Source organism: Bombus terrestris, chromosome 15 (assembly GCF_910591885.1).
Source record: "Bombus terrestris chromosome 15, iyBomTerr1.2, whole genome shotgun sequence".
NCBI lineage: Eukaryota > Metazoa > Arthropoda > Insecta > Hymenoptera > Apidae > Bombus > Bombus terrestris.
In genome coordinates, this window is record NC_063283.1 from 8,529,130 (window position 1) to 8,542,297 (window position 13,168).

Here is a 13,168-nt window from a genome sequence, read left to right on the forward strand (position 1 = left end):
AGTTCAAAAGACAGATACTTATCCATCGATAGAGAAAACCGCGACTCGGAGGGTCGGAGATGATTGATTCGCGATTACCACAGCATCGAACGATCGATCCAGGCGAAACGATGGTTAAGCAGATAGGGCCACCTGTCTATTAGCTCCGGGTATCCCGGTATCGGAGTTGTTGATCCTTTTCCGGACCCCGGGCGAGCGCTTCGTTAATTAATCTGGCAGCAACGGACTCGCTTCGGCTCAAAGGCACCCTTTTTCGCCCCGGTTCATCCATCCATTTACTTGCTGCATGCGATCTCTTTCCCGACGCCTTTCACCGCGGAACACGGCCGAGGACAACGAGCCGTGCAAGATAATAATTAAAGTTATAGAAAAAGGAGAATCACAAGCATGTGCCGTCACTTAAAAATACGATGGTTTATTCTCGATACGTTTCACTTCATACTTTACTTCGTTTAAATTTTTAACGCATAAATTTTTCTCCGATTTATCGACAGATGTGTGTATCTCGGAAATATGAATGAATGAAACTTCAACGGAGAATTTAGCATCCGTACATTTGGAAAAGCGAATCCAAATGTTTAGATAGTATTAAATAAATTGATCGAATAATTTAATTTCCTCTACTTTTGATCCTATCTCAAAGATAAAATTAATGAAATTCTTCGTTCGTATCTTTATATGTAGGACAATTTCATTTTATTAGTTTTTCCACCCCTAAAACCAACCGATTGTTCCACCAAAGCTGCTTTCTCGCCAGTACAAAAGAATCGTCGCGTGTCGGCGATTGGTCGACGAAGCACCAGCGAAACAATCGGATCGAGCCGATTCTAAGGCGACGCGTGGATGATTCGCGAAGGTTGGTCGATGCGGGCAAAGACGAAAAATTAAGTCGTCCGCCCGATTATTCTCTCCGCCCCCGTGATTCTATTCCAACCTACTAATAGAGTCGTTCTCGTGTACTCTTTTGCTTGTCAGGCGAAACTATCACGGCGTTGACCCCACGCTCGGCCGGATAATCGACTGAAAATAACCCCAAGAGACACAGGACCCGCCTGGTTCCCCGGACGCAGCCTCCCGAATACAAAGTCGGTGCATCTGTTCCGTTGTTCGTAAAAGGAACGAATGACTCCGACAATTAGAGAGCAGAAATCCCGGCGAAGCGCTTTTACGAGCTTCTTCTTTTCTTGCTCACGCGATCGCGGAGATTGCGCCTGCCTGCTATGGGGTGGAATCGGCCAGATTAAATCGGTCGGAGGAACGATTACGTCCTGTCTGGACGGAAATAATGCGCGTCAGGGGCTGGTACTCGCTGCCGTGGACCAAAGAATTAGAATCTCTTTTGAATTTCTCTTGGATCGACGATTAGTGCTGGAATTAAAGTATCTGCCTGTAGGATAAAGCAGCGATTTCCATCCTTTACCGCCTCATGACACGCGTAAAGTAATTATTAAAAATTAAAACAACAAAGATACGTTACGCAAAATTTGCTTCAATTACTCGTATTAACAGATAATGATAAAAGCTCGATATCTTCCTATTGATTCTCAATCTCTCGGAAAATCAAATAGAAGATTCCATCGCTACCAAACCACCTCCTCGAATGGAAAGAAGAAATCAAGAGATCGAATGATCGATGGATCACTTGTAATTAAATGCACCATTAAGCAGGCTTTGACGAGCGCGGAGAGTTAACCCTGATACAATAGCCAGGCAACGTAAACAACGAGAAACCGATCTTTGTCGTCTAATTCAGGAACGCGGTGGGTGGGCAATGGCCATGACAAAAGGCACATTTAGTTAAATGCAAGGCGCGAGCCCGCGTACCGCATTGTTTTGATCCGGTTTGAGTGGGTACAATTAGATCACGCTGCCGGCGCTATAGTTTCGACCCCTTATCGAACCAGAGGGGGCCCAGATTGGCTTCGTTGTAAGCCAACGCGATACCAAGCCAGTTTTAGCATGCAACGATGTACCGGTGGCGTGTCGCGAATCTCTTTTCATCGATCTGATGACCACCTCGTCCATTCGTGCGGTAAGTGGATAGAGTAGACTGCCAGTGGTACCTTGTCGAACACAGCTTGCCTACATAAGGGAGTCGTTCATTTAATACTTGCCGCTTTTCTTTCTTCTCCGCCATTTCCCTCCTTTTTGTTTGTCAACCTTCTCTCTCTCTCTCGCTCTCTCTCTCTCTCTCTCTCTCTCTCTTTCCTCTATTCTCCCCTTCCTCCGGTAACCACTAGACGAACCTGTCGAAAGCCGAATTGATCCAACTGAGTTTTTATTAATTTCTTAGTTTAACTATACATAAATACATGAACGATACTCGATTCTCAAGAAACAACTAGTTCATTTGCATAAGTTCATCCGTCCTAAGGTAAATTTACACAACGTATTAAACAGCAACGTATATAACATATCATCGTTTTTCTATACTTTTCGAGTTACGGAACAGATCGATGCGATTTCCGAACGACTCGAATACGACGTTTACGAGGGAAACGAAACGAACTGCTTAATTGGTAAAGACTAAACAAGACCGAGAATCGGATAAATCGGTCCAAATGCTAACTGCCAGATTAACGTGAGTCTAACGTGGTCGATTCTTTCCCTAATGCTTCTAGATCGAAGCTTCTCAATAGACCAGGGTCTCTTTCAAAGTCTCTTCGCGATTTTGTGCAACGGAGAGAATCTAACCGTGAAACGTTGCCAACGTATCCTATTTGGAACGGTGACGATCCATCTGAAGAGAAATGAGAACACCGATGCAGTCGAACGGGGATAGCAGTCAAGGAGGAGAAATTCGTGGAGCGGCTGCAGCAGGGTAATCCGATTAGCCGATCACCTCCGAATGCGCCTCGTAACCGGAAAGCCAGTGTGAAAGTGCTAAACGAGCAATAAGAAAGTAATGGCAGTGTGTTCAAAGCAAAAAGCCAGCCCCTTTCGAAAGCAACATGGGCGGGCTTTCTATCACGAATCAACGACTGGTGGAGGGGGTGGAAGAGTACACCGCCGCGGTAGCGGGTGCAATTACGGATTTTGAGTGACAGATGCTCGCCCAGTCGGCAGTCGGAAGATTAAAACAAGTAATCAAAGCCCCAGTAGCCACCCCGGGATGGATATGGATGGATGCATTCCCCTGCCTCCACTGGGTACAACCCCACCGCTCCATTTCTCTCTATCTTCCTCTCTGTGTCTCGTTTTCGTGGCCGCGCCACGTTTTCTCTCCTTGCCTTGCTTCCTCGCCACCGACCGGGCCTAGCAAGCGAGGGTTACCACCAGCTACTATAATATCCACCTATCAAGCCGCGCTCTGAATGCTCCTTTAAGAAAATGTTCCTTTTTCGCTTCTCAGTACTCCTCAGCCGGGAGGTTATTAGACGGCTCCTATCCCTGGCAGGGAAAAAACGAGTGGCTGACAGGAGAGCAAGGGGAAGGGTAAGAAAGGGAGACTCAAACGACCAGCGAGTTCTATTTCACGAGAAAACGATAGAGGATGCTCTTTGACGCGCGCGTTCGCTCGCTTCGATCGGCTCCGCTCGACAACAACCGGCCGGTTCGCCAGTCGACTCACTTTCTTCCTTCTCTTTTTACTTCTTGTCCACGCGCTAACAACCAGCGCCACGACTATAGACTATAATCGCGGTGAAGACGATGCTAACAAAATTAAGCGATTTGCCGCTTATTGTTATCCGCGTAACAGAATGTAGCGTGAGATCTTTGGCACCGATGAATTTACAGGGATTACGAGTAAAGCGTTGAAGTGTTTGAGATTTACTTTCAGCATGATTTTTGTCGTAATTTTTATCGTGAAAATGATCTAGTATCTTCTTTTATAATTATATCAGGTCACCACTCCATAAGTAGTGCGATTTTTTTTCATATATTAGATGAAAATAAAAGATTGCCTGTGTTTGATCAATTGTTTATTTCTTTTTATTAATCTTTCTATTCCAACTTTATAAACCCTTCATAGCAACAGTTTTCATCGTTTTAAATTCAACTTCTAAAAAAATTGCATTAGTTATACGTAGAATGACGTAATATTTCTAACAAATCTATCCCAAATTCCGTCTACATTTTCATCTCGAAATTAATGCATTAAGCTAAAGTACCTAAACACCATCCGTTTTATATTTCGAAATTAATGGATCAAGTTCGGTATGAAAGTTTAACAACCAGACTAGAGTGAACAGCGACGTTAAGGATAAATGTTAAGGTCGGTTAAGCGTTCGTTACGGGCAACAAAAGGAGCAATTAGAGCAAGAAGCCGTATGGCCGCAGCCCCAACAATCGCGGGGGCGGAACAAACCGACGACGATAGGCGACTAGAAAGTCGATTAGAGGAGGAAAATCCGCGTTCGCCTACCGACGACATAATCCACGTTCACTCTTAATCGGACAGACGTTACGACGGAAGTGGCAAGCGTAAAAATATGGTTCGATAATCGTTATGGCGAAACAATCACGGAAAAGTAGAATGAAGGAAAAAAAGAAAACAGAATGTAATTCGATTTCGCAAACTTTCTAAGAGACGAAGGCGCGAATCGACGAAAAAATCTATTTTGCTATCGTGGCAACGATTGAATTCATAAGTTCCTTTCTGGTACTTTCAAGCGTGCGTGCCACGATTTCAATCGATTATTCAGCATTTGTCTGACTTCTTTGTCCATCGGTATTTCTATCCTTCTCTACAAAAAAAATATTGCGACATGAAACACATTTTAGTAATGGTAACGCGTGAACGCGTAAAAACGAAATCTCTTTATTTTCAGCGTTTCTATGATCAAGGCATACTTACGTTTCCGAATGAAAGATAAAAAACTGTTTTTGTTTTTTTTTTGTAAATTAAGAAAATAAATATTTCAGTATTTTAATGATTTGATAGATATCGAATAGATTTTGTTCGATGAACGTGAGCAATATCCCTTCTTATCGATGCGCGACGACTCGACAGGACTCGAGGAGACGGAATATGTTTAATCTTGAGATTTCGGTTCGCAGAAGGTAGGATTGGATTTTATAGGGCGAGAAAGGATGAGCCGTTTATCTCTGGCGTCGCTTTTCAGTTTTTCCCTGCTTCTCGGTCTACCTTATACATCGTTCGTCTTCCAACCCCTCTTCTTTGGTTACTTTATCCCTTCTTTCGGGGGCGTTACCGGCGTCGGTATCTTCTTTATGAAATAATAAGCTCTCTCTTTTAAATTCATCGCTAATGCGGTCCCGCCGATTCCTTAGATCGACCTCCTTTCCGCCACTCAGACCTCTTTTGTAACGATCAATATCAATCTAAATGTAAAACTTTCTATTGATTGATTGATTGAAAAAAAATATATCGATTCGATAAAATAAATATCTCTATATTAGTAAAAGATATTAAGCGATTTCTAAATAAAATTATCCCGTAATCATTTAAGCTATGATAATAATCTGTCTTATACTTTTCCATCATTACTCCTTTCTTACATAAATTTGGGGAGAATTACTTTCACTGCGGAAAGACGAAGAAGAGAAGCTAATCCGAAACAGACTTTCAGAGATTTATCCTATCGTCATTACTTTCATCGCCACAAAGAATAAAATTGACCAATACAAGATTGCTATTCTCCTTCTATACTGACACTCCAGATTCGACCCTTGAATCCTCTGTATCACGCGCGTATGTACGAGACTGTTCACGTATCTTTTTCTCCCCCTTCTTACTTTCAATTCAAGCACCGCAAGCAGTCCTCTCATGGCCTTTGCTTCTGATTCAAGAGTCCGAACATACATACCCTCCATCTTGTAGCTGAAAAAGTTCTGTCTAAAAGCGGCCCGATTACATAAACGCGCATATTATCGTTCGTATTTTTCACAACTTGAAAAAAAAGAAAGAAATTAAAATAAAGAATAATTTTTAAAAATTACGTAAGGTTATAAGACGCATATTATCCCGTCTTTGTGATATTTGCAAATATATATTAATATTCTATTTTTATTACTCCATATTACAATACATTATATGTTATACGTTTATGAAAACGGTTCGTTCGCAATGTTCAATTAACTGATTCAAAGTATTGTTTACTATCTTTTGGGTTTGGTTTAATAGTTTTAGAATCTGGCTGCCAGTTGGCAGGACAGACTTCTCCATGTTTTTCAACAAACTGAAATGCCTTGATGAGCCTCAATGTTTCATCTACGCTTCTGCCCACTGGTAAATCATTTACGCTAAACTGCCTCAATATTCCTTCTTTATCTATGATGAAAAGGCCTCTTAAAGCAACTCCAGAATCCGGGAGAAGGACATTATATTTAGCTGATATTTCCTTGTTAAAATCACTGAGAAGAGGATAACCCAAATTGCCACCCAGGCCTCCCTGTTTTCTTGGCGTATTAGTCCATGCTAAATGACTAAAATGCGAGTCTGTAGAAACTCCAATCACTTGCGTATTCAGAGCTTTAAACTCTGAAATTTTCTCACTGAATGCTATCAACTCAGTGGGACACACAAATGTGCTAAAAATAAAGCCTTGTATTTATTTTAGAAGAAATATTTGGTTTTCTCTGGTCGTTCTCTATAGTTAAAACTTACAAGTCTAAAGGATAAAAGAAAAGAACAACATATTTTCCCCTGTAATCACTTAGGTTGATTTCCTTGAAATCACCATCAACCACGGCAGTTCCAGAAAACTCAGGTGCAGATTTCTGAATCTGAAGCTGACAAGAAAAAGGATTGCTACTAACGCAAAGACTTCGAGCGTATTGCACTAACGTCGGCTGTCGAGTTTTAAACATCAAATTTGATGTTGTAACAAATATCTGTAAATATATATATTACGTTACATATTAAAATAAACTTCAGAATTTAAATGAATTAAATGATTGATATCTCTATCAAGTTAATCGACTTACCGCTTTACATGTTTGGGAATGTAAAGATGCTATCAATCGAAGCATTATTAATATATAAATTACCGGTTACGTGGATGAAGAAGTATTAAAACGAACACGAGGCTACTTCACAAAATAATACTTATTCAAAGCTTACTCTCCAAAGGTTTAATAGCTTGTAGTTCTTAAAGAGGTTATATAACTCACTTTTCTTGTAAACAGCGCATTTTAATAATAATTACTAAAGATCTCTGTATTACATTTATTTCAATCACATACAGATTTATTCACGTGCAAATTTTTATAAAAATAATTGTTTAATCTCTTACGAAATATTCTCTTCAGAAATCAGGATACTCCTACAATAAAATGTTAGAGGGCGACAAACGTAGGATTAAAATTCAAAACTGATCTTTGGAATCGCCAATATTTCGATATTCAACTCGATACTTGAATTATTCTCGAACAATATAACCGATCGTACTCGATTGATTGATAAGGTATAACTGTTAATAAAATTAAATATTTATCAATATAACCATATTTTATTCAAATAACAATATTATAAGTTTTATGTTCATTCTTATTCAGTGGGGAAACATATATTTTATATGTATATTTTATATATATATATAAACGATAATCGTAGCATATAAATTAATAACGTTTGGTTTCTCCTACAATGGAAAATATCACACTGTCCGTTGATAAATAATATTTAACTTTATAATTAACCAATGATTCATGATAATTTGTTCATTGTCGGTGAAACCAAATGCGCGTTAAAAATAGAGATTTTTATTTCAGATAGGGTTTGAAATTTGTTGAAAATTACGTTCATACGTTATATACGTTGTGTCCAATAAAAAATGCATTCGCCATTTGATTCATCCTCTATTTTGAAAAATGGAAACGATGTATTTCTTGATTATTACATATTATCTTTCTGAAGTAACACAAGTTCTTCTCTTATAACTTTAAAATATACACCGCACTTTGAAGCCTTACTACTAAAACATGATATACAGGTCTGCTTACAGAGGCCACATCTTGCCTTCTGCACTCAAATTCTTTAGCTATCTATACAACAGATCTTCTTTAAAAACAGTCATCCAAACAACGGCAATGTCATTAATTTATATAATAGCGATCCGAAAAAGATCTGTTTTCGTTTTGTTTTCTTTTCTTTTCTTGTTTTTTGTTTAATTGGAAGCCGTTGCAGTTGCATTGGAAGCAGGAGTTGTAGCGGACGTTGATTCTTCTGTGACGATTCGTCGATTTTTTTTTATCCTTTTCCATTCACCATTCGTGTAATTCATTTGAAAATGTGTCTCGACTAACATAGGTACACTTGTACCGTCCGGTTGCGTCACTTCTTCTATATTTTCCGAGAGCATTACTGTAACTATATTACCCAATTTCGGACAAGGATTATCTAAACAATAAAAGATGATAGATAAGAGTGTTTATATTAAAAGATATTTGAGATTGTAACAAACAGGCGCATACCCCTTGAACCAGCCATAAAACCTAGAATAAGGGCTTTTTCTGGTCGGGTTACTTTGTTAGCTGTTCTAAACATTTCTTGCGCCTCCAACATTTGTTCTCGCTAAAAATACACAAAATAAATTAACGATCTTATAGAAGTATGAATCCTATATTGTAAATATTTCTACGTACCGTGAGAGACAAGCCTTTTCTTGTGTTTGCTGCTGCATTGGCAGGTTGTGCAGTAGTTTGTATACGAATTTGTGTAACTGTCTGAGCTGGTCTAACCGTTTGTACTCCGACAGGTGTACTTTCCACTGGTGTAATAACTGTCGGTGTCGCAACAGGTAATACTGTACTTGGAGTTGAAGGTGTACTTGGTGTTGTAGCTGTATTAAAAAAAGAAATGAATTATTTTCTGTTCATCATATGTAACTATATACAAAAACATACGAGTTTGCGGCGTGGTTACTGCCGGTGCTCCACTTGGAGGAGTAGATGTCGTATAAGATTGTATAGATGCTACAGGAGTGATTGGAGTAGCAGGTGGATTAATCGAAGTTAAACCCTGAGCATACTCTGGCGTCGTCGATGATTCTGTTGTAGTGGTAACTGTTGATGCTGCGGCAGCTGCCACTGCTTGAGCTTCTGCAACTTTCTTCTGTTGTTCTTCTAATTCAATCATTCTTTTTCGTTTCTTTGCTTGAGCATAACCAAGTGGTTGTTCATTAATATCTAGTAACTTAATGCCACCATCTTTGCGCATCCTATTACTGAGAGGTGTCCTATTAGACATTGAAGAGCTCGTAAGTGAGGGAGAGCGAAAACCACTTGGAGGAACTCTACTAGGAATGCCTTTCAGAGGTGCTGCAAATAATATATTACTTTATATTTTCATATTCTTTTTGTTTTGTCGAGATAATCTTAACTAGAACTACATATATAAGCTTACTTGTGTCAGTCATTTTTCTAGGCATTCCTCTGCTCCTCACAGGCACTGTAGGAGCAGTACTTTTTTTCAAATTACTTGCAGCATCTGTACTTTTTTGAAGTAACTCTGCTCTTAATGCAGCACTTTTTGGTTTTCTTTTTAGAGTAAAATGCTTGACTGGGGTAGGCTGTTGACCAACCACAGAAGTAAGAGCAGTCTTATTAAGATAATGACATTCCAATGGAAGCATTGCTGGGTCATTTTGTTTTTTTAAAAGTTTCCGAAGATCATTAACTAATTCTCCAAAAATAGGTCTATGTTCATCTAAATCAGTGATATCTGTATTTAAAGAACCTATAGAAGGAAATGTCTTCATCGCTTCGGATAACATTGATACCCACAATTCGCTGTCCAATGATGCCACTTCAATGATTTCTTCCAGTTCAACACGCCACTGCGCAATTTAATAAAATTATAAATTACAAACGTACGTACGTACACACACACACACACACACACACACACACACACACACACACACACACACACACACACACACACACACACACACACACACACACACACACACATATTTATATTTATACATAGAAATTAAGCTTAAAATATCAAATATCAAATATCAATTATATTAAAAATGAAGGAATACATTACATATTTTTTTTAAGTATAAATAATTAAAATTCATAAATTTATTTTATGGATTATTCAATATTCAACGTATTGAGGCCATCGTTATAAATATTTTTACGCGTATTTTAAGAACAAATTGCTGCACTTTTTCGCGCCTTAGATATTTGTAACAAACAAACTGTGCCTTACCTCCTCGACATTCCGTCTTGGAATGTGGAAAAATGAAAGAAGTAATTTAAGTTTAACTTGCGTTTGAAGATCTGGAAAACAGTCTTTAATGTTTCGCAGTACTTCTGCGTTGAGTTGTGAACAAATTGAACTTCCAGTCCAGCTATCATTTGACGTTCCAAGCTTGTTATGAAGCCACAACGACGTATCACTGTCCCTTACATTCGCCATATTGGAGTCGTTTGTTTCGTACATTTGACGTACATTGCCGTGGTGCGCCACATGTTATTCCCGCCATGTTCCCGCCATAAAGTAACGTGACATGTGTATATCCATACAGTATACAAATTGTAGATGGACATTGATTTATTCATGATGTATTAAATGTATATATCATATCAATATCACATCAATACATAATTATATCAAAGAAGGTTCAAGTATACCCATGTGTAATGCTAAACCAAAGTTAAATTATTCCATACCTATTTTGAAAATTTGCGAAAGGATCTAAATGAACATCTATGATTAAAGGATCAAAAATTATCACCTATTTGTGAATCTGAAAAAGGGAGAACATGTATGACCACTACATGAAAATTCTGAACCAGTATAGGTCTGTGGCTCACTCTAGCGTAAATACCTTGTACTACAGTAAGGTAAAAGCTACCGCGACGAATTTAACTATATAGCAGCCTGGCCGAGGCAATGAACAAAGTTTATTTAACAAGTTTATTAATTAAACGTAGTAATTATTAGTCAATAATAACTGTGATCACTCTCAAATTTCGTATTCGATTTCGTTACAAAAGGCATACATTTCGAAGATATAAATCGCACGTTTTTTAATACTATAAACTTCAATTAAATTAACATTTACAGGCATTAGTTAATAACTATTTGTGTTATTGGATAATAAATAAAACGTAAATTGTCATGTAAAATCCGAGCAGAGAAATGGGCTGCTCTATGACCTAAAAAGTTAGAATCGTTGAATCGTAGAATCATTAGAACCGTCACGCTGAGCTCAGAGTCTAAATAAATTTCATTAAAGGGCAAAACTTTTTTTAAGGTACTTAATCTATTATAATTCAATTTTAAATATGAGTTATTGTTTAAGTTAATTTTTCTTGCCATGTGATTCTTCAATTAAACATCGAAATAGTTTTCCGAATTGTTTGAAGTTAAAACACAAGCAGAGTGCCTCAATACTCCACAGGCTGCAACCTCGTGAAAATCCTCAGAATCTTTAGATCACGCAACAATGTAATAGAACAGGTTTCAAAAATAATGTCATTAAAAAATGTATATAAGGTTGCCTATAATTAATTCTACAACTACAAAAATAATGGTACCTTATAAGAAAGTATATTTCTGAAAATGAACCAGAAATGAAAAAGCTATGTTTTACTTTTTCAATTCATTTATCATATAGAATCATTCCTTTACTGATTGTACCAACTAATGAAAATAATTGAGATTTGTTACTTAATGAAGAGAAAAGAAATTATATGGAAACGCATGCATTAATCCATTGATTCATAGTCACATTTAATGCAAAATGTATCAAGAATACATTATACTCCAGGAATACTGATATTAATAATATAAATTCAAACTTTTCATCATTAAGACAAATTTTGTATATTTTTATATACTAGCTTATATTTAATATAATTAATATTAATTTATATAAATGAAAATTATTTGATGTTCAGTTCCTACAAACAAAAAGGTAAATATTGAATGCCAATGTACCACAATAGGAAAGTTAAATACTTCATTGAATGAAATTATTAAAAATGTTATTATTACATATATTGTAGAAGTTAAGAATGCATATTTCCATACTTATTGATTTGTAATACTAATTCTCTTTCAACTGTTTTTTAAAACGTCGGTCTTTGCGTTTGTATTTTTGTACCTTTGTAAAAGTAAAAGCTTCTACAGGTACGGGTAAATTAGTAATTAATTAAAACGGTTAATTAATAAAATATTAATTGATTTAAAAATCTTTTACAGATTTGTTAGAAATACATGACAATGATTTTATGATCTAGGTCGTTCTTTCTTTTCTTTATAAAGTGCAAGTAACGAAACATTAGCAACTTTTACTACTTTGAATCGAACTCCTGGAATATCACCCACGGCGTGACCTTTACGACCAAAACCTGCTACCAAAACTTCGTCATTCTCCTCGATATTGTTTAAACAACCATCCCTAGGTACAAAAGCAGTAATTTTCTTGCCATTTTTGATAAGCTGCACTCGTACGCATTTACGAATAGCAGAGTTTGGTTGTTTGGCTTCTACACCACTGAAAACATACAATCGTTGAAATAAATTTCATATAGAAATGTATTCCAATTCGAAGAGATTAATATAAATATGATATAATAAGAGACTAATAATATAAATATACATACACCTTTTCTAAAACAATACCCTTAGCATGAGAAGCACCACCGAATGGATTGGCTTTCCACCGCGTTCCCAAGTGAGCTTTTTTGTAGTCTTTATCATTCCATCGCTGATCGCGTCTGTGGTTTACATGCTTACGCGCAGTTTTAAGACCACGAGGTTTACCTGTAAATCAAAAAGTTAGGTTATGTATCATTTTTGTTTAATACATTTCATCTTCATTTTATTATTTCAAAATCTTCTATTAAACATTTAACGAAACTATAATTAAAACAAATTCAACAGTCGATGAGAACAACACATATTTATCAATTTCAGATTTACACTTTTAAAAACAATGTAATTTTAACATCGACCACTGACCCATCTTGCTCGTTGTTCTATACGATCGGAAGAGGCTAACGTGAATATCTAATAAATCAACGTTGTCTGTTACCGATGTATTAGAAATTATACGATTTCGAATGAAGTATCCGCATGTAAGCGTCTTCGATTATAGCTTGATACTTTTTAATTGGTCGACAGAATTTAGAAACCCCGTTAGGATTAAATATAGATAGATTATTATTAATAAGATAAAAGTCAAATGAACATGTATAAAAAATATAAATTAAGAAGAGAAAGAACAATTTTTTTTTT

At 37.0% G+C, this 13,168-nt stretch overlaps 3 protein-coding genes across 4 annotated transcripts; all 3 read right to left on the minus strand.

The window, feature by feature from the left end:
* Positions 1-5,953: 5,953 nt before the first annotated feature.
* On the minus strand, positions 5,954-7,268 carry LOC100648954 (peroxiredoxin). Its single transcript, XM_003401316.4, has 3 exons — positions 6,892-7,268; positions 6,572-6,798; positions 5,954-6,495 (listed from the first exon to the last, which is right to left on the minus strand). The coding sequence occupies exons 1-3, from the start codon at positions 6,934-6,936 to the stop codon at positions 6,036-6,038; spliced, it is 732 nt and encodes a 243-aa protein (XP_003401364.1). The 5' UTR covers positions 6,937-7,268; the 3' UTR covers positions 5,954-6,035.
* Positions 7,269-7,395: 127 nt separating this feature from the next.
* Positions 7,396-10,405, minus strand: LOC100648722 (negative elongation factor A). 2 transcript variants are annotated; one of them, XM_048412517.1, is made up of 7 exons: positions 10,130-10,201; positions 9,691-9,743; positions 9,311-9,613; positions 8,812-9,225; positions 8,551-8,747; positions 8,380-8,479; positions 7,396-8,305 (listed from the first exon to the last, which is right to left on the minus strand). In XM_048412517.1, exons 1-7 carry the CDS (start codon positions 10,138-10,140, stop codon positions 8,073-8,075), a joined length of 1,311 nt encoding a protein of 436 aa, XP_048268474.1. In that variant the 5' UTR covers positions 10,141-10,201; the 3' UTR covers positions 7,396-8,072. The 2 variants fall into 2 exon arrangements, with proteins under 2 accessions (XP_048268474.1, XP_003401362.1); XM_003401314.4 differs by having other exon boundaries at positions 9,311-9,743; positions 10,130-10,405.
* A 1,491-nt stretch (positions 10,406-11,896) lies between these two features.
* Positions 11,897-13,049, minus strand: LOC100648608 (40S ribosomal protein S23). Its single transcript, XM_003401313.4, has 3 exons — positions 12,893-13,049; positions 12,535-12,694; positions 11,897-12,425 (listed from the first exon to the last, which is right to left on the minus strand). Exons 1-3 carry the CDS (start codon positions 12,894-12,896, stop codon positions 12,158-12,160), a joined length of 432 nt encoding a protein of 143 aa, XP_003401361.1. The 5' UTR covers positions 12,897-13,049; the 3' UTR covers positions 11,897-12,157.
* Between the last annotated feature and the right edge of the window lie 119 nt (positions 13,050-13,168).